General features: G+C 40.5%; 1 protein-coding gene across 1 annotated transcript in view; it reads right to left on the bottom strand.

Annotated features, from left to right (window-relative positions):
* Positions 1 to 26,474, bottom strand: part of GALNTL6 (polypeptide N-acetylgalactosaminyltransferase-like 6) — a 934,188-nt gene that overhangs the window by 31,338 nt on the left and 876,376 nt on the right. The window contains exons 8-9 of the mRNA XM_019534615.1: positions 15,645 to 15,752; positions 2,540 to 2,761 (exon numbers count right to left, since the gene is read on the bottom strand). Coding sequence (XP_019390160.1) covers positions 2,540 to 2,761; positions 15,645 to 15,752 — 330 coding nt within the window. The remainder of the gene's footprint in view (positions 1 to 2,539; positions 2,762 to 15,644; positions 15,753 to 26,474) is intronic.

The following is a 26,474-nucleotide window of genomic DNA, read 5'->3' as shown; positions in this document are numbered from 1 at the left end:
GCTAAAGGAATGCGAAAGACAATGGGACAGAAAGTGTAAGAAGTTATTTTTTAACCTCAGCTATAAGAAATGAAGTAATTGGTTTAGTTTAAAATCTGGAGCCATATAAGAGATCACAAACTGGGAAGACTGCCTCTTTTGGGGAATACGCTGGGTTAATGCGGACATCTGGGCTAGGGACAGAAATGACACATAAACCGGTATAAGTGATTGGAAATGAGCCTAAACCAGTAACAGAACAGCAGTTCAGTGCATGTAGACCAGTTTCAAAATGGTGGAACCCAGTTTAATATAGACCTGAATGGATGTAGTATCAGATTTAATCAGTTTATGTTAGACAAATCTATAGAACTTCTGTTCAAGATCCACTCCCAACTCAATTTAGGTCACAGTCTCCCAGCTCCTACGATGCCTTGTGGCCTCCCCACTAACCTCAACCTCACAGGACAGGCAGGGTAGACTCTGCCAGTACTCCTCTGCTCCACCCGAACTTGGCTGGCCCTGCCCCTAGGCTGTCACAGAGCTAAGGGAGAAAAATCTTTTCTCCCCAGTCCTGAATCCTGCCTGTGCTTGTCAGTGCAGTGGTGCAGCGGAGAGGAGGTGGAGGACCAGAGTCCCCCATCTTGGCCCTAGTCTCCCCCCTGAGATGGGGTCTGCCTGGTTGGAGGGGAGTGGACACACTATGGGAGTGTCTCCCCCCACCACATAAGCAGGGGTGGTTGCACAGCCCTGCCCCCTGTAAGCCTCTGCCTCTGACCTGCAGGGGGGAGGGGGGAAAAAAGCCCCCGCTCCAGATTCAGTCCCCCTAAGCTGGGATCTGCTCGGCTGGAGGGAGCCCAGTGCTGCAAGCGGGTTCCCTCTACCCCTGTCTCAGGCTGTCCTGATCTGGGCAGACCCTCACGGGGTGGGGGCGGGGGGGATTTTCCCTGTCCCAGCTCCACAGAAGAAATGATCAGGCCCCACCACCAACACAAGCCTCCTTGCTGCCTGCCAGGGTTCCTGGTATGGGGGCCCGATCCTTTCTTCTATAAAGCTGGCCCGGCCAGGCAGGGATGGGGGAAAACCGCCCTGCAGCATGTGGCTCCCCCAAGCTGGACAGATCCCAGCTTGGGGAGGGCCAAGATTGGGGTGGGGGGCTTGATTCCCTCCCTTCTGTGGGTCAGAGGGAGAGAGTTGCGCGGGGCAGGGCTATGCAGCCAGGCAGTGACAGAGAAATACCCTCCAGCATGGGGCTCCATGGGCGGAGCCCAGCTTGGTGTGGGGGCAGGACTGGGGTGCAGGGGCTCCATTCCCGCTCCCCCTGCAGGTGGGGGGACAGTAGGGGTTTGGGGACATGTACCAGACAGTCAATGCGGGATGGACCCCACTCAGTGCTGGAGTATACTCAGCAATGCCTGGCACTCTGGGAGGCGTATGAGAGCACCCCTCTGCCTTCTGGCCTTAGCCAGTGCAGGCATCTGCCTGAATTCCCCAACAGTAGAGTGAACATGAGTTCCCTTCATTAACGGACCAACCTATGCAGCTTAGAGAAACCTGTGAAAATTGAATTTATACCCTCCTTCCCCACAGGCTTTTTGACTGTCTGTGCTTAGCTCTGGTGGTTGAAGGGTTCTCAGCAAAAGTTTTTGTTACAGTTTCAGCCCCTACTTTCCTTTATTCATGTGTAATAGCTCACTGATAATTTTTAGAAGTCCTTTAGCAAACCCAGGAAAAGCCAGAATTGACCTTATTCATATTTCTAAAGTTAAAAAAAATAGTTTAAAAAGTGATTTTTTTTCCTTGAAATTAATAATAATGCATTGTTTGGGGGGAAAAAACCTGTATTTTAAAAATGGAATCAATAACCTGTGGTTTCTAGAGTCAAAAGGCCAATGTGATTGTTCAAAAAGATCACTCAAATTCTTTCCATTCTCTACAGTCCAATGCTCAGCTGAGATTTCATCAACAAAATGCCACTAGGAGTTTTACTATGATTTTAGGGAAGCAGGGCCAAAACTTTTAGAAGAACATATCTTCATTCTTGTGTCCTCACATGAACAGGCAAATCTCAACCCACAAGTGACTAGGCAGATACCTATGCACACATGCAGATACCTCATAGTGGGCGCGTCTACATGTGCCTATTTTAAGTGGGCTTAGACTAAAATCACTATTCTTAAGGCTGACTTTAGACCTTCCTTTTAATAATTAGATTCTCAGTGTTCAAAGCCATCCTGTAATATTTCATCATGATTCCTACCTGTTATTTTTTATGCTACCCTTATTGTGTATGCATAATTGACTGTGGACATGGGCTTTAATGGATCACACCAGAAACAGCCATAGGCACCAGACATGGCAATTCCTTATTTCAATATCTGTTTCACAAATTACTTTAATTGCTACAAGCTCCCTTAATGATGCTACTGGTTAAGAGAACAAAACCTAATTTCATAAAAGCTTCCTTATAATACAGAAAGTTACAGCAGATTTGCACGAAAAGCAAGGTAATACAGATGGGATATGATGTTAAATTTGATCTAGCTGGTCTATTCCTCACCTCCCCCCAGGCAGCAGGTGGAGGCTCCACAGGTGGATAATACTTGGGGACATCCCAAGCCACAGCAGTCATGAACCACTTGAAATCCTTGCATTTGAGGTGCTTGCGAAGCTCCTTCTGGGCAGAGATATCACCAGTGGAGAGGTGTCTGTACTCGGGCCGCCGCTGGTAAATGTATTCTGCAAACTCATCCATCCATGTCTCTGCCACACGCTTCAGGTTCTGTGCAGCAGAAAGAAACAGGCATTAATCTGTTTAGGTTCTTACTGAATGGTATCACTGACAGCCTCCAACTTGTGATCTTAGCCAGCTTTGGATGGTGGTGTATTAAGCAAATATAAACCCTTTTGCAATTAAACACTGTTAGGAGCATGATATAATTAGACTGATGGCTTCAATGCAGTTTGTTTTTAGTGCTTCAATGGAATTACAGAATGGGGATTTAATTAGCCAGATACAGTAAAGACTTGGCTAATTATTTCAACGGGAATCTTACCATGAAGCTCCATTTTTTCCCCCACTTGATTACTAAAATTGTGCTTTTTCACATAGTTTTGATGCAGCTGGATTCTGAAGTTAAAGTTTAGCTTTTTGCATTAAAATACTGCGTGCAGTCTAATTTCCCTCTCATGTACTCCTCCAGGACCTCTAGATGTCTCTAATCTTTCAGAACCCAGAGTGATGTATCCACAAAGACAGTCAGTAACACATTGCTGTTCTGTCCCTCTAGCTACAGCTACACACAACTAAGTAGGCATTCTTAATATGTTCAAAACACAGGATGTATACTGTATATATATATATATATATATATATATATATATATATATACTACTGATGCCTGAAACAATTAATGCTTCATAGATGGACATGCTAAGGAGGATCAGCAAAGCAAAGACACCACCTTGTTTTCTGCTGTGGTGTTCACTTATGATATGCGCAGTTCAGAAGATAAAGCTGCATCCCACCCCTTACCCTTGAAAAAAACTGACCTTAGAAAAACTCTGCCATGCAAAATATTAATTTTCTGCCGAACTATCTTTTCTGGATAGGTTCTACCAGGCCTGAGAGAGAACTGAGTGTATGTCTCTGGACCTCCCCTGGTCTTGTCCCTGCAGCACCCCTGTATGTGGATCATGACCAAGCCAGAGTTGTCCTCGGGATCCTAGAGCTACCTAGGCAATTCATTAATGCTGTCCTTGCACTGCCTCTACACTTAACTTCCTTTTTGGACAGACGATGGATATTTGTATGCAGATGTGAATTTATCTATATTTTTCTCTTAACTCTCCAAAGAGATGGGTCAAGGCAGAGGAAAACACCTGCATTACACACAGATGCTGCAGGGTGCAAGATCCCTAACTGCCGTGCATCAGGAGCAATCATAAGTCACAGCCTTGCCTTCTACAACACTTTTGTGGGCTTCACAGACCTTTTGCACTATTTTAATATTTTGGACTGTTTTTTAAATTCTTTTTATCATTTCCAAACACTGGAAAAATGCCTTATAATACAAGTGCAGGAGGTCACTGCATCCATGCATTTAGATAAGCCATAGATTAAGTAGTGTGCTACTGAATTATATTCTGTCAAGGTCAAAATAGAAGACCATGATAACTAAACATTGTTTAGACCTTGTTTAATTTCACAGCAAAAATATGGACTACAGTTGGTAAGCCCCATCCACTGAGATACTGAACAAATCCTATGAAGGACTGTGCACCCTAAATTTCTATGGACTCCACAGGGCCAGATATTTTGCACACTAAGCATCTTATTTTCTTTCTCGTTTTTATGTACTTCTTTTACTGCCCCTGCATGCTGTACAGATGTTTGCATTCAGCTGTTCACAATGATACTCAAGTCTTTTTTTGTACGTACACTGGTAAGTATGGGTGATTCAAATAATTCCTTATAATTTGCTTTGTCTTTGTCACTATTGAGTGCCATCTGCCCTCATGCAGCACAGTCACGTAATTTTGTTAGGTGCCTCTCAGGTTTTAGCTAACTGGGATCAGTTTGTCCCCTGCAAATTTCATTCTTTTCCTCTTTTGGGTCATTAGCATCTTGATAAACACTGGGCCTACAATGGAATATTGTGATACCCTAGTAATACCCTTGATGAAAACTGAATTTTTTTCCTTATTCTTTGCTTTGTATCTAAGACAGCTTCTGATTTAGGACAATACTTTTGCTTCTCAAGTTTTACTATTTATTCCATACGCCTATGACAAAGATCTTTAGGAAGGCCACATGAAAGAAGTCACCTGGTGTTTTGCAATCCACAGCTTTGACAGGTTTTAGTAGACTATTAAGGTGCATTTTTCTTTCTGTTACTGTTTTTTAAAGTTGCTAATCCAACCAAATCCTAGTGAGTTGGTATAGTCTTTTGTGGTGCGGTACAGACCCAGTCCATTTACACATTCACCTTATACCACTAATGCCTATCTTTAGAAGTGCATCTTTCTCCACAAGTTTTACTAGTTTTCTTTCAATTAATACAATTAATATTTCATATTTAATACCTCAAGTTAAAACCTAGATTTCCACCAAAGCTGTTAAAATAACAATGCAAAAGCTATGTCTTATTGGGTGACATTCTGACACTAGAGAATCTTATAGCTCTGCTTGTAAAAACAAATCCTCAAGCATACATTCTCTTTATAAAATGCTAGCTGCAACATGCTGAGATTTGCTCTGTAATAAGGTAGAGGACAATATACATCTGATAATCAGCAACATAAGGTAACAGAATAGGCTCTGCACATTTGTAAGCCTGATTTCTATTCTGATTTGCTTTCAAGATTCATTTGAAAACTCCTCTCCTGAATTTTATTAATTTAGTTTGCTTCAAGCATCTGCACAAACCAAGATGTCTCTGAACTAATAAGGCTTATCTGAATACAAAGGCAACGAGATATAGAACAAATGAAGTACATTTGGCTGGCGCTGAAAGATAAGTTTGTCTCCATGAAGCAAACACATTAAAACCTGCAGGAATAATGCAAGTGCAATTAAAGCAATTTAAGAAATCACAAAAGTAGTCCCTATTCCTAAACGACTTATGTCCCACATAAGGTTGTCTTTTGTTGCAAATTCCACTGCAAACAAACCAACACCATTTTCCAGGGTAATTTACATGAAATGAGCATTCAGTAGTAAGGGAATAGGTTATTTCCAGGACAAAAGATAAAATAAATTTGATTTAAGAATGACAGCTACCCAGCCGATCTAGCTCTTTTGGAGAGAACCTTATATCATGGAAGTCTCCTGACCATGTGAGAAGACTATCAGGTTTTGTCTATGCAGATAGGGTCAAACTAGGTTTTATCTCACATTTCTCAGGAGAGGCAAAAGTCAGAGTACCAGTGCAAAACTCATAGAACACCATATGCTCATGTAGTTCGAACATCCTGTATAGTTCAATGGAAAGGTATTGGAGAGACTTTTAGAATACAGTACTATTTTTTAATAACTCTGCTGGATATCCTGGTGCCTCAGCAACAGAAACCTTTCTGAACAAGATTCCTAGGAAGATGAAAGCTCTGTAGAACTGGAGCAGTGGCTTACCTCAGTCACATCAAAGACCATCACTAACACAGCTCCCCCACCTCCTCCTTTCTAGAGCACGCTTGATTAGTGGTTAAACTAACAACAGCTCACCTATTCTGAGGCACTAAGAATCCAAAACAGAAGTCTAATCTAAGTATTATAAACTTTTACCCCTTCAGGCTGGGATTCATGAATTATCCTTCAGTCTTCATTACAAGGGAGTCCAAAAAAAGCTTTTTACTGCTCTTCTTTTGTTACGTCTCTTGGATAGAGATCAAGAAACAGTGGGTTTCTTAAACAGACTACTTGCTCTCTTGAAGTCTTTCTCCGTCCTGCCATGATGCTAATTTACTCATCTTTTTTGCAGCTCTTCCAAATCTCTCTCTGGCCCTTGGTCTGAAGAGACCCAACAGCTTACCCTACTCCTTTTCACTTTTCCCCTGAATTAGAAAACTGTATCTCTCATCCTTCTTTTCTGGTCTGGCTGGCCTTCTAATTGATAATTTGCTTCCTCAGGGAACTAAAACCACTAGAATGTCTTAGCTTGGAGCTAAACCTGGATCAAGTCCAGAGTCACTCTGAAAAACCCAGTTCTCTCTGAGTTACTCTGATGTTATAATTTTAGAAATCATCCACAGAAAAATTTAGACTCTCCTGACAACGACCCAAAGTAGCCTTTCCCTATGTAATACTGTCCATCGATGTGCTCAAATCAGTTGGCCTTACATTTGCAGAAGTGGGAAGTGCATGCAACAGCTTCTTAACTGAACTGGGCATCTCATAGTCTTTGTCAAGCCCATTCCTTACCAGAAGTCTTCCAAATGATTCTCACAACCCCTGGAGATCTTGTTTATGTGGATATTTATATCACCACTGTATCTAAGCATGTATAGTAGATTACTGGGTTTTATCTAAACTGACAATATTGCCTAATTACAGCAAAGATTTTTCCTTTTTTGTTAAAATGAGTCCAATGCTAAGGAGCGCATTCAAACTGCAGTTAGTTTTAACACTTAACTTGAATGCAGTTGCACAGGTTTGATTTTATGAAAACTAGTCAGGTCCCACCACACATGTAACATGTAACACAACTAGCCTATATTTTTACTTCCAAGATGAATATGGTATGGAAAGGGAAGGATTTTGGTCACAGTTCCTCAGTTTCTGTTATTTCAGTCTGATTCTGACTCCTATATTACATACTTGAAGAGAGTTGAAGAAACAGCAAAGTGAAGAAAATAGGAAAATGCAGTTTTTGTCTTTGGGTTTGTACTTCAGTTGCTGGAGGAACAGTGTGCCAAACTGATCATTGGAAAGTGTTGCAAGATTAGATTTGTCATAGCTAACCAAGCTAGACCTCCATTAATTAGAATGCAAACCCGCCCAAAATAAAACGATGTAGGAAAAACACAAAGAAGCTATGAATTGATACATCATGCAAAGAAGTTGCAGGAAGCTTAGATTCACATTTCTCATGGAAGAGCCATGAAAATAACAATGATATTTGTCTCTTTTCTTCACAAGCCTGGCGAAAATAACCTTTTATTTGGGGGTATCATGGTACATGCATCTGCCACTGTGTGGGGTAGTGACAATTGTAGTCACAGAGCTAATGTATCCCAAAGTAGTGGAAACCACCCTCCAAAAATGCTCAGTCAAAACAAAACTAACCAGTCAGTCCATGTATATACCCATTCTTCATAACTTAAAAATACTCTGTTCCATTGCTACAACACCTCTAATGTCACTAGAAGACTTGAAAGCCCACTGACAATCAAAAGTTTTTAATTTAGGTAAACTCACTTCAAATCATTATGTTCATGTTCTTCCAGCATGCTGATACACAACATATTTGTAAGAAAATTTGACTTTTCTGCCACCTTTCATGTCCGTGAAAAAAATGAAGACTGAGGCATAACATACAAGTGGAGAGAAATGAGTGTCAACTTTCTTTTTTGATTGTTATTTTTGGTGGAATCTTTACGGTGTTTTGGTCACTCTTCCTTCTTTCCAAGATGAGAAAGGATAAATCTTTTCCCTTGATGGTCCATCCCCATTGATTAAGTCCACAGAGTGGAGTCTTGGGTCATATTCCCAGGACATGTATGGTTATTTCAGGCACCTCAGCTAAGTGAACACAGAGAATGGCCTTGGGAAAGAAATACCAGGGGACTGCATGGAACTGGGTGGTAAATATTCTTGGGAAGTAAGGTTTAATTGGATTGGTTCTTAGCAGGCTTATTATAGTTTCAGGTTTTACAAACGGGGCCAGCACTGGCTTGGAGTGTTAGCATTTATGAGAATGATACCCGGCCATATAACACTCCATGGCTCATGAACCTGCGTAATTTCATCCTACAGATATTTTTTTTCAATTGACATTTTAGACAGAGTTGTTAAATTATCATAAAAATACAATTTCTGCTCCCTATTTCTCCAGATGTTATTAAGGTAGAAATTGTTTTTATCCTTGGCTGTAAAGCAGTGTAATTCTTTTATTTGTGCTATTTTACACTCATAACCTGTTCTTTCCCTCTTTGTGCTTAACTCACTCTCTGCATGTACACCACCAGCCAGACCCCATCCATATACTTTTGTCAATATTGAACTACGCTATTATATTTGGGCCCTGTAATGAGATCCTGTTGTTCTATATGCAATGTGAAACTAGAAGTCTCAAACAGAACCCTAGACTGTGTAATCTTAGTTTTTACAATAGTTTTTTCTCTTATTGGCTATCTTCCAGCATACAGATAACGTAGTTTTGTCTTGTCGTGTCAAGAATACATCAATCACCATATTACCTTGGTATTCTTTCTAAGGGACTCCCTGAAGCTCTGAAACAGTGCCTTAGACACCAAAGTGAAGACTTAGAAATTCTGTATTTTAGATGTGACATGACCTAGGTGAGGCCATTTGAGAGGACCTAGATGATACATTTGTTAACTAGCTCATGGATATTTTTGCAAGAATAGTGGTATTAATCTCTCTGTTTCATGTTCCAAATCTTACCTCATTCTGCTTAAGCATGGCTTCTTATTAGTTTTAAGGTATCCTTTACTTCCTGTCCTAAATACTGAGGTGCTACTGTAGCAAAGCTGATGTTATATTTCTCTTTAAAAGTGGCTGCATTTTATTCAGCTGAAATGAGTAAAATGTATCCCTAAATATAACTTGTTCTTTGGGATCCTTCCAGACAAAGGCACTGGACTTTTTAAGCTTTGTTGAAAAACATTTAATATAATTCCACAGTAGACCATCACTGGGGGCTGGAGAGAAGGAGTAGCCCATCCCAGCAAGTTGTTATATACTGAAGCTGGGAGCAACAGACCACCTTCAGTGCGTTACTTTGTGCTCACATGGTGATATTAATACGAACAAAGATAACATTCTTAGTATCATGCAAACTTCGTTACTTTAGTGGTATAGTCAGAGCTAAGCCAAATAGAAACAGAGTTGTCTCACTCCTTTGTATGTGTAAGTATAATAAGACATTTCACAGACATTAATTATCACTTTGCAACAGGGTGACCTGATATGCCTATCCTAGAAAACTCTGAATAGATGTTTGGTTTTCTATCCCTTTTTCACCCTACTTGCATTTGAGATTAGGCAGCCTGGATGGTACTGCCACTTGTCATATCTCTCCTCTCTTTCCCTAGTCCTTTTCACCTTCATTTGCTTTAAAACTCCTCATTCTTGCTCAAAGGGTAGTATGTGGTGATGTGGAAAAACCTCCAAAACTGAACACAGCCTATTTATGTCATACACACATTCCAAACTGGAGAAGATATACTAACTGGGAGACAGAGATTGTGCTCTATATTCAGCTCTAGCACTCATGACAACTGTCATGGCTTAGCTAGTGGAGGAGAGCAGAGACTTGAGCAGCATACTATAAGCTAGTGAACATCATTTTAACTCATGACTTTACTAGATGCATATGTGGCTACTGATATTTTCCTATTTCTTATTTTTTATTCATTCTTACATGCATGCTTGAGCCTCATTTTGCAAAAAAAATTCATACATACACTGTACAGTGCACCCAGTCTGTATACAGGTTTGTTAGTAACTACCCACTGCTCCTCCATACACAGGCAGTATGACAGTATAGCAATGCCCTTCAAGGAAGAAATATATCATAATACCCTTTTTACATATGGGTATAATGGGTCCAGGAGGTTAAATGGCTTATCACAGGTTACACAGATAATTAACCCAAGAGCCAGAAGTAGAAGGAGTCCTAGCTTTCAGCACTTTTTTCTAGCTATTAGACAAAATTGATAATCCATTAAATAAATACTGAGGAGTAGTTACTACCGCTGAATGCTAGTTACCCTTCTGGAAAGAATTATTTTATCAATTTTTGTTTTTCCTTGAAAATAGTTAATAGATCATAAACTACCTGCCTGTTAAATTATTTTCCTTCAAACACAAAACTTTTTTGTCACATCAAAGGAAGCCTACACTAGTGATTTTTTAATATTTTGCTTTCCTTGTATTCAAAGATCACCAGATATTTATTCAAACTTCATTTTAAAAAGATTGGCTCCTGAATAAAAACCTTGATCAAGTTCTTAATTTTAACCATGGACTCATAAATCTATCTAAATAAGAGAAGTTGCAATGGAAACTCAGACCTGCAGAAACAAAATTGCCTGTTATGAGCTATTAAAATTGGGTTATTGTAAGTGGCATGCTCATTTCTAGCTGTTTCTTTTGTCATTTATGGTAGCTGCTAGATCATAACTAAAGCCTACTGCAGCTTCCTGTGTAAAGGTCTATATGATTCCAAAGCTACCTATGCTACCATTTTATTCTGAAGCCACCTTCCTTTTTTTGTGAGCCAGGCAAAAGGATTCATCTGCTAGTTTGTATTTTAGTCACTGGATAATGTAAACTTATGGACTTGATTTAACTAACTTGATCCTACTTTGTTCTGAAAGTTGGCTGGAAACTGGGAGGGCAGAAATGTTCATGTGCCTGTTTGTAGTAATTCCCAAACATTATTCACAGCTGGAAAGACATCATCAGTCCTAATGTTATTTTGAAGGAAGGAAGCAATGACAAAAAAAATCAAATGGGATCATAGTACAAGCGGGTATGCTACAATGTTTTGTTCTACAGAGTCCTTTGAAGCCACAGAAAAAGCCTGAGCAAATGGTTCAGGTGGGAATCTGAACCCACCTTAATCAGCTGAATTCCTGTCTCTTGAACTGAACCCAAACTCTTGCAAGTTCCAATTCAGCGGCATAGTGTAATGAGGCAAATGTCATCATGCTGTGCCTGCTGGGTCAGAGGATCATTGTGCTCTGGGATCCCAAGTCCTGGAGTGCAGGGAGGAATTCGAGTTAAGATTAGGATTCACCACACTTTTGGATTAACATCCAAACTTGAACTTTACTGGGTTTTCCCATCCCTAGCCTGCAGAAAACCTGGGGTAGGCTAATGAACTGCAAGCAGTGTACTAAAAGTCTGATTTAAGACCCCTGCAAAAGAAAAATATTGCTGTAGACATGTATTGGAATTCTAAGGTAATCTCTGCATACCCAATACATCGGTGAGTTTTAATTAATACCACTCTTATGGTATTTACAGAATGATGAAAAGAAAACAATCTATTGATAGGGACGCTGCAAATTCTGGCTAATAAATGGGATGTAACCAAAAGAAATTGCTAATCATATTTTAAGGTCTTTTACCATGTAACTGGCTCCAAGATGATGGCTTAAGCTAAAAAGCATAAAAATGGAGTAACACTCAAGAATACCAATGTGGTTAAAAACAATCGAGCAAAAAACGAGTCTGGCCCCTCTATCATGGGGCAGCACTATAAACAGATTGTAAGCCTCTTTTAGCTGTACCTTTTTCAGATTAAGCAAATATATAAAAATAGTTGTAGTAGCCCCGGTGGTGTTGCTGTTAGGAACGCAGTGCTTGGAACACATGACAATTATGCTGTACTTAGAACGTGGCATCACTGTTAACATCTGTACCCTCGTTAATCTTACTTATGTGCAAGTTCCAGTAAACTGGGCACTATCTTTGTGGAAACAGTCTTCCTAGCAAATCATTCTTCTTAGCTAGTTATCTCAATTTGTTTGTCAGTGTCTGGCTTATAAATCTGGCATTTGTTTTCCCAGGGTATCGTACTCCTGTTTTGTGCCACTGAATAGCTTTACTGGCAGAGAATTTTATACCTGTATGTTTTTCTGCTTACAGGGAATGATTCAGCATCTGGTGCTTTCAGGTCTGACAGCATGAGTATGTGTGAAATGTAATATTAAGAAAATATACAAATGATGCCATGATACATACTAATGCATGCAGTATGATGCACTAATGGACATTTAAAGTGACAATGGAATGAGATGAGACTTTTGACATATTGTTTTATAGGAGAGAATGTGAACATCATGCCACGGACACAGCTTTTAAAACCATGTCTAAATTAGTCAGCTATTAAATACCAGATTGTAATTAAGTAGTTGCACCATGCAGAGACAAGACACACATAGACATAGTCGCAGGGAAGGAGAGATGGTAAAGATAACTTTAAGCTTTCATTGTGCTCTTAGGACTTTAGGCTGGAAAGTGGCTGAGACAGCTGTGACAGCCCCAGACATAAATGAGGCACAGGGCTAGCATTACTGGCCAGGCAACACAGGCAGCTGCTTAGGGCAGCTAATTGAAGGAGGTAGCAAAACCGGTGTGCACACACCTCACACATATTCATTGGGCTGCCTCAGGGGGACACCTCAAAAGTCTGGGTATGGGCAGAAGCAAGCAGGGCAGCTCTGGCATTGTCAAGCTTCCACTCTTGGGCTATGTCTGGTGTCTGCCCTGGCTAGGCTACAGGTATGTAGGGAAGGCAGCAACATTTTGGTTACTTAGGGAAGAAAAACTCCTTGCACTGGTCCTGGTTAGGCAAACCTTGGAGCTTCCCAGAGTACCCATAACGGTAGGCACCACAGTCCTGGTCTATGTTTTTCTCTCCTCATCTTCAGTCTGTATATCCAGGTGAGAGGCATGTATAGACAGGCTGTCTGATGCAGTGCCTGCACTGGGGGAAATTCTGCCCTGAATAAGGTGCTTTGAATGGCACTGCTGGTGCTTACATCACGGTGGGTCCTCCCAAGGAATATACTTGGATGTGCTGTGCCTTCAGCATCCTTCTCCATGTGGTATGGGAAGGAAAATGTCAACTTTTACAGTGTCTTTATCTAAAGGAAACATTCAACATATCATCTCAGGATAAAAGATTAAGACAATCTTCTACTTTCTCTAACTGAAGAGCAGTTTGAAAATACACTGCTCAGAGGATGTAGTTTGCAGAAATTGTTGCAAAGGATGTTGCAGAAAAGCATCTGCAACATCCAGGTCATCACTCTGTATCTTCCTAATGTACACATTTAGTTAAGCCGAATAAGAGGCACCTGAGTCAGAACCAAAGGGAGACAAGGTCGGCAATTTGAGGATTCCTTATCCACTGAAGTACTTGAAAACTGTTGGTTTGGATTTCCTCCCCAAACCTCTGCTTTTCTCTTGGACTTAGATTAGTCAATGGGACCATTTATATGCTTAAAATTGTGCATGTGGTTAAGTGCTTTGCTGGGTAAGAGGCTAAATTACCTTCTCTGACTGATAGATTATTATTTATTTAAATCCCTAGAAATGCGAAAAAGGAGACAAGGCGTAACAATGTACACTATGTGCCTTCAACATATACTGTTATATTCTAGGTGCAGCAGCATACAAACAAGCTAACCATCAAGCTATTTCTCAGGCTTTGGATGACACACAAGAAATGATCCATTAGTTGAACAGGAAAGACAGGATCACCCTGTTAAGGCCCCCATCCTCTCCCCACAACATTATTACCAGATTCTGAAAGATGTAGGGTAATCAGCCCTGTTTAGGCAAGGACTCTATTTTGCATGAGATGGAGAATTATTATTGTAATGTTTCACAGCTGCTTTATTTAAAAACAAAAAACACAAAAAGCAGGGTGGGAGGGGAGACCTACTTTGTCTAATGAATTCAGATGAGGTACTGTGTCTGCAGACTGCAGGGAGTTCACAGAACTTTCATAGAAGCTAATTAAGTGTTGAACTAACCCATATGCTAATATCTCATATAGAAATGATGGAATTTCACCCCTACAATTCACAAGTTCACTCCTTCTGTACAAGACAGCATACTAGCTATCCAGACACTCTATTCTGTAATAGGGAGAAATGAAGCCTTCTGTGCAAATGTGAGAAATGAAGCCTTCTGTGCAAATGTCCTGTTTTAATTAATTTATTGATGCGTATACATCCTTTTTTTTAGGTTGCAAGTCATTTGGAGAAGGCTTCTGGAAAGTCTTCTTTCTGGGAAACATCTTGGAATAGGCAACAAGGAATTATTTTCAGTGAAATCACAGATTTCACAGTTTATTCAAAGTACTTACTGTAGCTCACAACGTCTGTAACTTACTTTCTGTACATTACCATCTTACTCATACATACTGCATAACATAGTAGGGTTCCCACCTGCTGCATGTGGCTTATGTTTCTGTCTCATCCTTTAACTAGCTGAGAGGCAGCCTGACTATTCAGTAAGCATGCAGGGTCTCTTATAATCCTGCTGTGATGTGGACTCATAGTGAGTCTAGTCCCAAAGCACAGAAATCAAGAGTGTCTCCTCCTTGAAGCAAAAAGTCTTGTTTTTCATCCATGTATGTTCTCACTATTAAGAAAATATGTCTCATAAAATGTTCTCTCTGGCAATGGGTACATTTCAATATTAATGTAACCATATTTAAAATAAAAAACCCCTCTAGTAACATTTAAAATGGAAAAGATTAAAATTAAGGATGAATAAATATTAGTATTTTGCCTGGAAATTACAGCTATGCCCTTAGTTTCCCAGTTGTTTACAGTCCTTGAACAAGACCCTCATTTCTTTCAAGAAACTTATATTCTTTTTAGGTCCATTTCCTATAGAGAAAGAAGATCCTAAGGATATGGATATGTTCAATATTCTTTGAAAACCATCTAGAGCTTATAGTTTCCTATTCGCACATGGCAACAAAGTAGTCATGTTCCTTACTTACGTTTTATATTATGATTAGCCAGTTACTGAAATCAGTGCTGCTCAATCTTTTTGCCTCAAAGAATATGCCTTTCACAAAAAGAAGCCTGCATAGGTAATTTGCTAAGCGATAAAAAACCAAGCATTGAGAAATTGATTTTGCTTACAAATCCCATGATTGACAACAGCAATTGTAAGAGGCAATTCTATGCTCCAGGTTATTCGCATATTCTTTGAATCAATATGGTAATGCACTTCTTTTCTGAAACATCTAGCTTTATTTTTTTATTATGCCCTGTTTTTGTGCTTGGAAGACTTGACTTTTGACAGCAGTTATTACATCCCAGGCCAGAGAAAGAGAAGATTTGTGTTCTTCATTTAACATTTTTTCTTTTAAATAGACAAAATGACCCACAAGGACCCACAAATGACCAACATGAATAGAATTTGAAAATGTCAAGACCCAGTTACTCACTCGTGCCAGACTGGTTCCAGATGGAACTTTATAAGGGACGTATTTCCTGTAGATGTGCCCAACTCTAGAACATGGAACGTCAAACATGCCACCTCCACACATCCAAACCTGAGAAGGAGGAAAAAGATGTTGAAAACAAATGAGTGAATGTTAGGAGAGGAGATGGAATAAAAAGGTGGAAACGATTATTCAAAATAGTAGGATGATTGAACTTCCTACATCATTCTGTACTGACTCCTTTTTAGGAATGCCTAGGAGCTAAAATAATTTTTCCAACTATTTAAGTTGGTCTAATAAAAGATATCAGATTCACCCAAAGAACCTTGTTTGCCTAGGAGTGGAAGATAAGTAGAATTTCATTCTACAGAAAGAATTGATATTATAAATTACCAAATTATATATAACTAATTACTCCATCTACTATCACTGCTTTCCACAATGTAAGTAAGATGTCTTATCTAAAAATTTTATTTTTCAAATTTACATATTTGAAAAATTTCAATGGTGGTTTCAGATGGAACATATTCAAAAACTGGTCACCAACTGAGCAATTAAATACACAAACAGGTAATAATTTAGAGATTAAACTGAGACTTTTAAAGAAATCTGGCCTATGACCTACATCAGCAAGTCCCCAAAAGTGTCAGACAAGGCAGCAAATAGGGATATTTACATTATTTTAAAACCTGTCACATATCAAAGTGGTTTCAAATTCACTTACAGAACAAGTTCTGGCACTACCAAAACTATACCCCAGGGTACTCAAGGAGCTGGCTAGCATCATAGCTCAGGCCTTGGCACGGATCTTCGAGAACTCCTGGTGCTCTGCTAAAGTGCCCGAAGATTGGAGGAAGGCCAATGTCGTGCCTATCTTCAAGAAAGAGAGGAAAGTGGATCCAACAAACTATAGGCCATCAGCCTGACCTCTACCCCGGGGAAGGTCTTAGAAAAGATTATTAAAGAGGCCATTCATAACAGACTGGCTGATGGCAACATCCTGAGGGATAGCCAGCATGGGTTTGTTGTGGGTAGGTCTTACTTGTCAAATCCTATTTCCTTTTATGACCAGGTGACCTATACCTGGAAAAGGGAGAGGAGATTGATGTCATATATCTTGACTTTAAAAAAAGCCTTCGATCTGGTATCCCATGATCACCTCTTGGCAAAACTGGCCAACTGCAGCCTCGGGTCCACCATGATCCACTGGCTGGGGAATTGATTCTGTGGTCAGACACAGAGGGTGGTAGTTGACAGAAATCAATCGTCATGGTGCGCTGTGACCAGTGGGGTCCCTCAAAGCTCGGTCCTTGGACCTATTTTGTTCAACCTCTTCATTAATGATGTGGACATTGGAGTCAGAAGTGGACTAGTCAAGTTTGCTGATGATACCAAACTTCGGGGTAAAGCATCCACACCTGAGGACAGGAGGGCGATCCAGACTGACCTCAGCAGGCTCAGGAAATGGGTGGATGAGAACCTGATGGTGTTAAACACCGAAAAATGTAAGGCTCTCCACCTTGGGAGGAAAAACCTGCAGCATCCTTACAGGCTCAGCAGTGCTATGCTGGCTAGCACTATGGATGAAAGGGACTTGAGGGTCATGATTGACCACAAGATGACCATGAGCCTTCAATGTGATGCTGCAGCTAGTAAAGTGAGCAAAATGTTGGCTTTTCAAGCAAATCCCAGGACATCATTCTCCCATTGTACTCAGCCTTGGTAAGGCTGCAGCTGGAGTACTATGTCCAGTTTTAGACTCCACAATTCAAAAAGGATGTGGAGAAGCATGAGAGAGCCCAGAGGACAGCCACGCACATGATCAGAGGTCAGGAAAACAGACATTATGATGGCAGGCTGAGAGCTATGGGACTCTTCAGCCTGGTAAAGCACAGACTCAGGGGCGATTTGATGGCCACCTATAAGTTTGTAAAGGGTGTCCACCAGGATCTGGGAGAATGTTTGTTCACCAGAGCACCCCAAGGAACAACAAGGTCTAACAGTTATAAACTCCTCCAAAATCATTTCAGGCTGGACCTAAGGAAGAATTTCTTTACTGTCCAGGCCCCCAAGGTCTGGAACAGCCTGCCATCAGAGGTGGTTCAAGCACCTACTTCGAATGCCTGCAAGAGAAAATTGGATGCTTATCTTGCTGGGATCCTTTGACCCCAGCTGACTTCCTGCCCTTTAGGCAGGGGGCTGGACTCAATGATCTTCTGAGGTCCCTTCCAGTCCTAATGACTATGAAATATCTATGAAATGTATTTCTTAACCCTGGGTAAGTGAATCAGCTCCTTAATTCTGCAAATGGCCATATGAGCAGAACTCCTGCTATTCTGAACAAGGAGCACCTGCAATTTCAGCTGTTACTCTCCAAACTGTATGCTCAACAACAATCAAACTACATCCAAGTGGAGAAATGAAGAGAGATAGAGAACCTTAGCAAGAAAAGGGAGCTGAGCAGAGATCCTTTGCTATTCATTTCAGTTCACTTCTGTGCACCAGGCATAGTTTCTATTAAAATATAGCTGTGGTGAAACATTAAATTTTCAGAAGAAGTATTGGAATAAGAATACTGCACATTTTAAAGGGCTCCTTATAGGCTAAGAGCAACCTTACAGCATTTGCAGTCTGTCAGGAAAAAAACAGCTAGGAAAGAACGTCAGGAGAAGCTTGCAGGAAGTCAAACTGGTCACTAAAACTTTGAAACTCTATTCATCCAAAGCACTATGACTACATCTTCCCTGTGTTCCTGACAGGTCCTGGGAGGGATGTCATGAGCAGGACCTGCCTACCCAAACCCAGAAGCAGCTCTGGGTACTTCCTCAGTGAGCGCAGACAGAAGTGCAGTTTCCCGCTGTAACTGAGAACACTTTGCAGGAAGTGTTCTGAGTTACAATGATCCCCTGGAACAAACAGGGGTTCACTGTTGGTTCCAGGAGGAGGAGTATCTAGATGTTAGCTGGGAACCCACAGCCAATTTCCCCCCAGCAACAGCCCCTCCTCTTTCCCAGCCAGTCCCTGTTTCAGAATGGAAGTGGGGAAAGGGAGCTTGTTCTAGGGGTTCCCCAGGCAGCACTGGGGGGTGGAGTGGGTGAACTGGAGCCCCCCATTGCAGGAGGGGGGGTCCAATACACACACCCCATCCTCCCGTGGGGGGCTGAAAAGACCCTAGACTGAATTCCCTCCCCTCCCTTTTCCACCTCCCATTCTGAAAACAGCTCAAGGCTGGGAGTCAGCACTGACAGAAGTTACAGAAGATGTTCTGTTTTGAAATGTCTTCACATGAGTCTTCATGTAATGAGGGTTCAGATTTTCAGCTGATTGGCCACTTTTAAAGCGGTCTACAGCTGTGCACTTGTGTTTGGTCTGGGCTGTAGACCACTTTCCCCCCAACAGCTCCTATCAAGACCAGTGTGCTTGAGAGCAGCCACTGGGTTGAGACAAAAGTTTCTGGGTTTGGCACCTGTGACCAGGAATAGGTAGGCAGGTTGTGCTTGGGAGCATCCCTCCCACGAGATACAGTGTAGATATCCCACAAGACACAACACAAAAACTGCAGGAAGCAAGTACTCAATAGACTACCTTGTGGGACTACTCTGGGGACAATAAAAGACACACTGAGGAAGAATGAAGGAAGAGAGATATTATGCATAGTATCAGGGTAAAAATTAAACAGTGGATCAACTTTTTGAATCTGTGATAGATATTTCTCACACACAATGTTCAGTCATATGGAAAGGGTCCAATTCTATATGTACTGGCAAAGAATGAGCTTATGAGGTAGGGTAATACATTGACAACAGGGAATTTTCCACTGATTTCAGTGGAGCCAGGAGTTCACCCCTGGCTCACACTGAGAACGCAGATGTGTGGACAACCAATCAGTAATGATAGGAATATGCAATACACACCATCAGAGATGCTCTGGTCAAGGCACCCATTGTCAGATCCATTAGCTACTCTGTAAATTCATCCCAGGAAACAGAAGAAGTGTAGATAAAGGCTTAGGCAGCCTTACAGTACATCTGATACTGCATGCAGAAATGCAAGCAAGACCATAAAAATACTTCAAAGGGGGTAAGTCATATATAATTAGTTCAGGCAGAGTAACAAGATGAAGAGAGAACTTACCAATAAGGTGTGCTGCTTGCTAGAGCCTCATGGCAAAAACATTATCACAGCTTTACCATCACGTACCACAGAATCTTAAGTTAGTACTAGAGCTGGGTGAAATTTATGGTGAATCATTCATTTGCTGCAAAACACAGTTTCAGAGTAGCTGTAGCTATTCCTGAATTCAAGTTAAATTTGATAAACAGTTTGGCAGGGTTCTTCTTTTTCTCTGAAATGCAGAATCTAAATGGCTTGATTTTTCAGGACAGATTTACAAGAAAATGTGGGTGCCATTCACAAGTAGAGGAGAAAGAAGAACAGGGTTGTGGTAGGACCATTCTTATGTTCCCAGGAGGTAAGGGAACTCCCTTGGGATATGAGTTTTGCAAAGTAGTAAAGAAGTTTGGGTTCATCCTAAACACAGGGTCATCCTCCTCGCCCAAGTTTTTGAGTACCAAACTGAAAAGCCAGTCATTGGCACAGCTCCAGTCAGAACAGTGACAGGAGAAGGAAAACTCCATGGATAGATGGTATACATATATGTGTAGAGGAAGATTAGTGGTGATTATGGTGGTTAGAGTGAACCCTGGCTCACACAAGAGTTCACTCTTAAGTAGGAAATATACAGTCTGTACAGTTGGGCATGGTTGTTCCTGTATGTTGTTCATGGCTCTGTCTTCTTTACCAAGAAGGCATCTGACAAATCTGAAGCCTCACCTATTGAAAAAAAAGAAAAACAACCCAACCCCTTCTTAGAGTGCTAGGGAAAGAGAGGTGGGATTCCTTCCCTTTGTTCTCACTTTACATCTTGGAGCATCCTGGCTACTCTATTGAGGAGGCTTCTCCAATGCCTGTTGCTAAAGTTGAATTATCTCTTATTCTATATTTTCCTAAGATTTCTGGCTACCAAAATGGGAAATGTTTCTAAAATTCCCCCATTCTTCATCTCTAAGTCCACCTTACCTGTTATATCCCTGCTTTTTTTTGAGATCTCCCCTACTGCCTTACTGAGTTTCTCTTGACTTTTGTAAACTGACCTGAATGAATTAAGCTGACCTATTTCTCCTCAGTTCCACAAGAGCTCTTGCAACAAAAGCCCTGACAAGTGATAAGACTGGCTGCTTTTCATTCTGCTGAGGTTTGCCAGTTCACAGTTTCCTCTACCAATTTCTCTTGAAATACACTTTTTCAAGGATGCCCTTGGACCCTAATCCACTCACTTCCAACTCTCCTAATTTATTGAAAAACTTGTACAAGTGTACAAAAGTAAATGTGGAAATTGTAAAACTAAAAAGACACGGTGAGTTTCATCATTCCTGTGTTTTTCATTATTCTCTTCCTTTCTAATCCTTGTTTGTATGCTGTCTCATTAAACTGTTGGCCATGTGATGCAAGGACCTTCTTTCTGCAGTTAATCCGGCACTCTGATTACACAATACAATTTGTGTTATTTTTTACTGAGATGCTGTTTCAGGGCAGGTAATGATAATGAAATAATTAAAAAAGCTTTCCATGGCCCTTGGAAGAAATAACAGCATAGCAGATAGACTCAGTGGAAGGTCAGTTCCACAGAGCACGTTTATAACACAAGGAAGTAGAAACTGATATGGGCACTGTATTGCTGTAACTTATGCAGTGACTGCTGAAGTATACATGTCATGTATTGCATCTTTTTAATGCTGTAGGATATCAATAAAAGTAAAAAATAAAGAAGAAAGGGGAATTAGAAATAAAAGCTGTCAGAGACATTGAGGCAATAACAGGCGGGAGGAAATAACACTCAGTGCTAGGCTTATATTTGATAGATATGAAACTTGAAAATGCTGTACTGCACCTGAGGTACATTGTGTAGGGTAACTGAAATGAATCTTATGTTGTCTTGCAGGACATTTAGCAGCTGTTCCTGTTGATTTTTTTAGCTTCAAAATGATTTTCAAGGCATTTTTATATATTTTTTTTAGGAAGATTCAATTCGAGGAACCTAATCTTTAAAATGTGCATTTTTATGTCACCTATACTAAATTCAAGAGATAAAAGAAACAACTTGAAATCTTCTGTGTTACATATTACAGACCTCTAGTGCACCATAAATTAAATTCTGATGGTGAGGAGCTGGCAAATGGTGTGAAACTTTTGCTTTTGTTTGTTTAACTAGCAATCAGTAAAACTCTCAAAAACGCCAACATCTCTTTCTTACAATACTAGGGAATCTGATCTGAAGCCAGGGTGTAAAACACAAGAAAAACAAAACAAGGCAGCTTTTGTTTAAAAAGGTCAGAACAAGAATAGTTTCTGATGCAGATTATGTAATATATTATAATTTAATCTAATACTCATTAAAAAAATACAGCTCTCATTAAAAAAAGTCACAATCAGTTTAAAGGCAGGGTCAAAGGTAAAAGGCAAATATTATGCTAAGATATGCAGTAGTGGCATTGTGGTTTTGTTCTGATCTTGGACTTGGCTGATAGGCATCCATTTCCTGGCTCTGCAACAGACTGCCTGAGAGATTTGGGGCCAGCCTCTTTACCTCTTCTTCATCTTAAAAATAGAATCCTACTGCTTCTTTCCTCTAACTGTTAGGTTGTCTTGTCTATAAAGAAGCAACTTAGGGCAAAAGGGACACATCTACATGTGCAATTAGTGCATATGGATAAACTCCAGAGCTTTTGAATGTGCACCTGGGAGCAATCAGCTCCAGAGTTTATTCATGTGCAGCACATCGAGCCTGGTTGGAACAGGCTGGCAGGGGGGGCTGGCTGGGGCACAAGAGTGTATCACCATGGGGCTAGCTGGCAGGCAACCCCCAACACTGAAGCACTGTCATGCCCTAGCCAGCTGGGTCAGCATCTACATGTGCACTGCTGTACATGTAAAAACTTGACAGCAGGGTAGTACTTGTATTTATGAGTACTACCCTGCCGCAGAGTTTGTTAGTTTCCTATGCCGTAATAGAGATCTACACATACAGATGCTGACTGCAGAGCTAATTAGTCAGTTCCACAGTAAATGTCTCTTCTAGATGTACCCAGGATATCTATGATGTGTAAATAACTGCTCAATATGACTACTGTCTTGGTTGACATGACATCCCTGTACTATGGTAATACAATCTTTTAACATCATCATTATTAACATATCAATAATCAATAATATTGATCGATATGATTAATACTTAGATTTAATACTATAATAATCATAATCAGCATCTGTAGAGGAGAATTTATTTTCAGGGTATGATGACCTGAACCTGCATATTTGAGTCACCAAGAAACCAATGGAAATACTGAGGAAAGGCAAAAGAAAATCCATACTGGCACTCAGAGTACACTCCATGCCTGGGTTGGGGCTCCTGGACTGCACGTGCTAAATGAGTGACCAGGCCCAGGCAGACTGGAGAAGGGGGAGAGGGAGAAACACACACATTGTAATCTAATAAATGTAACTTACACTGGACTGCTCTCCAATATGTCGAAGGAGAAAACATCTCCAAAAAAAGGGGTGTTATTTCACATCTGCACGCATCACTCAGTTTATTCCATGGGGCTGGATTTATAGCCACATAAAGATAAGGGTGCAAACAAATCAGAAAACTCATTTTAAGGTCTGACTGGTTTATTCAGAAAGAGACTGAGAGAATTAAACATTAAATACTTGGACAAAAACAAAGTTAAATTTCAGTCCTGAGCCTTACTGCCTATTGGGCTAGTATAGAGAAGGCATGCCAATTTCTATACTTACAAGCACAAAAGGGAAGTTTATCATTATATCTGTCTGTCTTTGATTTCCCAGCACAAATGACTAGTTATGTATTATGGCAGGATCACCAGAGAGCTGCCTTTAGAACAAGACTTGAATTTACCCCACTGGATCTATAGAAAGATGCTTAAAGTTGCTCTGTCTCTGTATCAAGCATAAATTCATAAGTTTATAGATTTAGCTTTGATCATGTGGAAGAATGTGGCTATCTAGATTGCAAGCTATTCAATATTCATATCTGCTGGGGCATCTTCCAAGGTGACTGTTTGTTGTCCTTGTTTTCCATAATTTGCCTCTTGCATCTAACCTTTTCAGAAAAAGTTGCCTAAGCTCCAGCAATGCTACCTCCCCTATAAGGATATTGACTACATGCAAAATCAGATAAAGATATATTAGCTCTAAAAATGAATGTTAGGATCATTTCAAATAGTATTTGCAGGCAATTAAAACTACACAAATACTGCAATGAGGACATCAACAATGACCAAATTGTAAGAAGGGACGGTCTGAATTTATCCATTAACACATTTTCTCTTGACGAAAGCTACTAATACGTAGTGATTTTAGAATACAGTTCCATCATTAATGTTAAAAGATAACTGTATTAGAATATGAGAAGAAGCTTCAGTTTCTCTAGAAATCCAAGCCTATGGAAAACATTATTTTCTGGGCAATTAATACCTCTGCCACCCCCATCATTTCTTTGCACTATGTTATATTGTAGTCTGAAAAATGGAGTTAGGGCACTGTAGGTTACTAACTTACCATACAAAGAGCTTTATCTGCTCTCCTTCCTTCCTTTCCTCAGGATCCTGAACTCAATCATCTTGTAGTTGCTGCTGCCCAACTTGCCATGCACTTCTATATTCCCCACCAATTCTTCCCTGTGGTGAGCAGCAGGTCAAGCAAATCATGGCCCCTACTTGGCTTCTCCAAAACTTCCATCACAAAGTTGTCCCCAACACATTCCAAAAACTTCCTGGATTGCTTTGTATTGGTATATTGCCCTCCCAATGGATGTCAGTGTGACTGAAGTCAGCCATGAGAACAGGACCTGTGATTGGGAAACTTCTGCTAGCTCTTTGAAGAAAGCCTTATCTGCCTCATCCTCCTGATCTGGTGATCTCTAGCACACTCCCACTAAAAAGTCACCCTTGTTGCTCTCCCCTCTGACCTTAGCCCAGAGACTTTCAACAGGCCTATCTCAGTTTCGTACTGGAGCTCTGAGGAATCATACAGATCTTTTACATCAAGCACAACCCCTCCTCTTCTTCTCTGCCTGTCTTTTCTGGAATTTATATCCATTCATGACAGTGCTCTGGCCATTTAAGCTATCCCACCAAATCTTTTATTCCAATCACATCATAGTTCTGTGATTGTGCAAGGACTTCCAATTCTTCCTGCTTGTTTCCCAGGTGCTGCACATTCATGTACAGACATCTAATGTAACTAGATGATTGCCCTACTTTCTCAGGAGGAATAAAAAGCCTCCCTTATTTCCTGCTCCTGCTTCCTCCAATTTGCCTGCTTCCCCACTTACCTTAGGGTTTTGTTCTCTATCCCTCAATTAATCTAGTTTAAAGCCCTCCTCTCTAGGTTAGTGAGGAGGGCTTTGCAGCAGGGCTTTATAAATCACAACAGGTTAGAATGTATTTGACACTATGGATTCATATTAAAAATCTCTGGTTTTATCTTGTGAATCATATAGGTGGCACAACTAACAGTAATAATATTGAGCCATACTCCAGGGTATCATGGCACTCTGGTTGAGAATCATTGCTATAGTAGTAACAGTGGTTCCACTGGGGAACTCGGTCTTAGATTCTCAATGAGCTGGAAATTCCCATCAACATCTACATTCTCTACTGTTTGGGCTTTTTTTTTTAAGACCTCCTAGAGTCACAACACCTTGATCTCTAAGGATTTGGCTGATTCTGTAGCCAGGATGAAAGATTGCCAAAAGCCAGGCAATGTCCACCAGTGCATGAAATTGTCTTATAAATTAGTAATAATAATGACAATGATAATGCAAGGGACTCGGGACCGTAGGGATATGGGAGAGACAGTTCTAGGAGACATGACAGCGCAAATAACTAAGCAACTATAGAGAATCAGAAAGAATAGATCAGAGAGCATTTTAAAAACATTCAGGAACAGAATTTTTTTTTACATTGTATTTTCTGTTATTTTATGCAGCTTTAATCTCATTTGCAAGAATCATGTTGCTGTATAAAAATGGGGCAAAATAAATGCCAATAGGAAAATATTGATAATTTAATTGAATCATGTGTCCCAAAGATCATGGTTTGCAAGTGGGAACTGAGCTGGCTAGTGTGCACGTGCCTGTTCGCAGCATGGGGTTAGTCAGGGAGGATTGTGAGCATGCATAACTCACTTCTAAAGAAGCCCCAGTGTGCTCACTGTTGCAAGGTGTGGCATCCTGTCCTGGGCCAAACTGTGTGAACAAAATGTAGTGTAACAATTCCAGTTATTGTATGATGGTATTTTTTTTAAAAGATCTGTTATTACATGTCAAAGTTAGCTTTCATTTTAATAGCAATGAATTTGCAAAATTTCCCTAGGATGGATGCCTGAGTGGCAGGACAGTACCAAATGCTGAGTAAAGGAAAGTGAAGTAGTATGGTACAGTGGACTGCATGCTGCTTGTAAACCAAGCACACCAGAATTCAAATCCTGGATCTGCTACTTTGGAAATCACTTCACTTCCCTGTACTTAAGGTTTATCATCTATAAATTAATGTTATTAGTACTTACCAGCCTGACAGAGCCATTGTGTGGATCAGTGAGTGCTTCTAGAAAATGTCAGCCACTACTGACAGGTTGCAATAATGTTACACATTCCAGGTAAGAAATTTACTCATTAGGGGTAATGGATATACTCCAGAACTACTCCTACTGAAATGAATGACCATTTGTAGAATAAGACACAACTTAGTA

This window comes from Crocodylus porosus, unplaced genomic scaffold (genome assembly GCF_001723895.1).
Source record: "Crocodylus porosus isolate Cpor-Errol unplaced genomic scaffold, CroPor_comp1, whole genome shotgun sequence".
In the NCBI taxonomy this organism is placed as follows: Eukaryota; Metazoa; Chordata; order Crocodylia; family Crocodylidae; genus Crocodylus; species Crocodylus porosus.
This window is presented reverse-complemented; position numbering and strand designations above follow the sequence as displayed.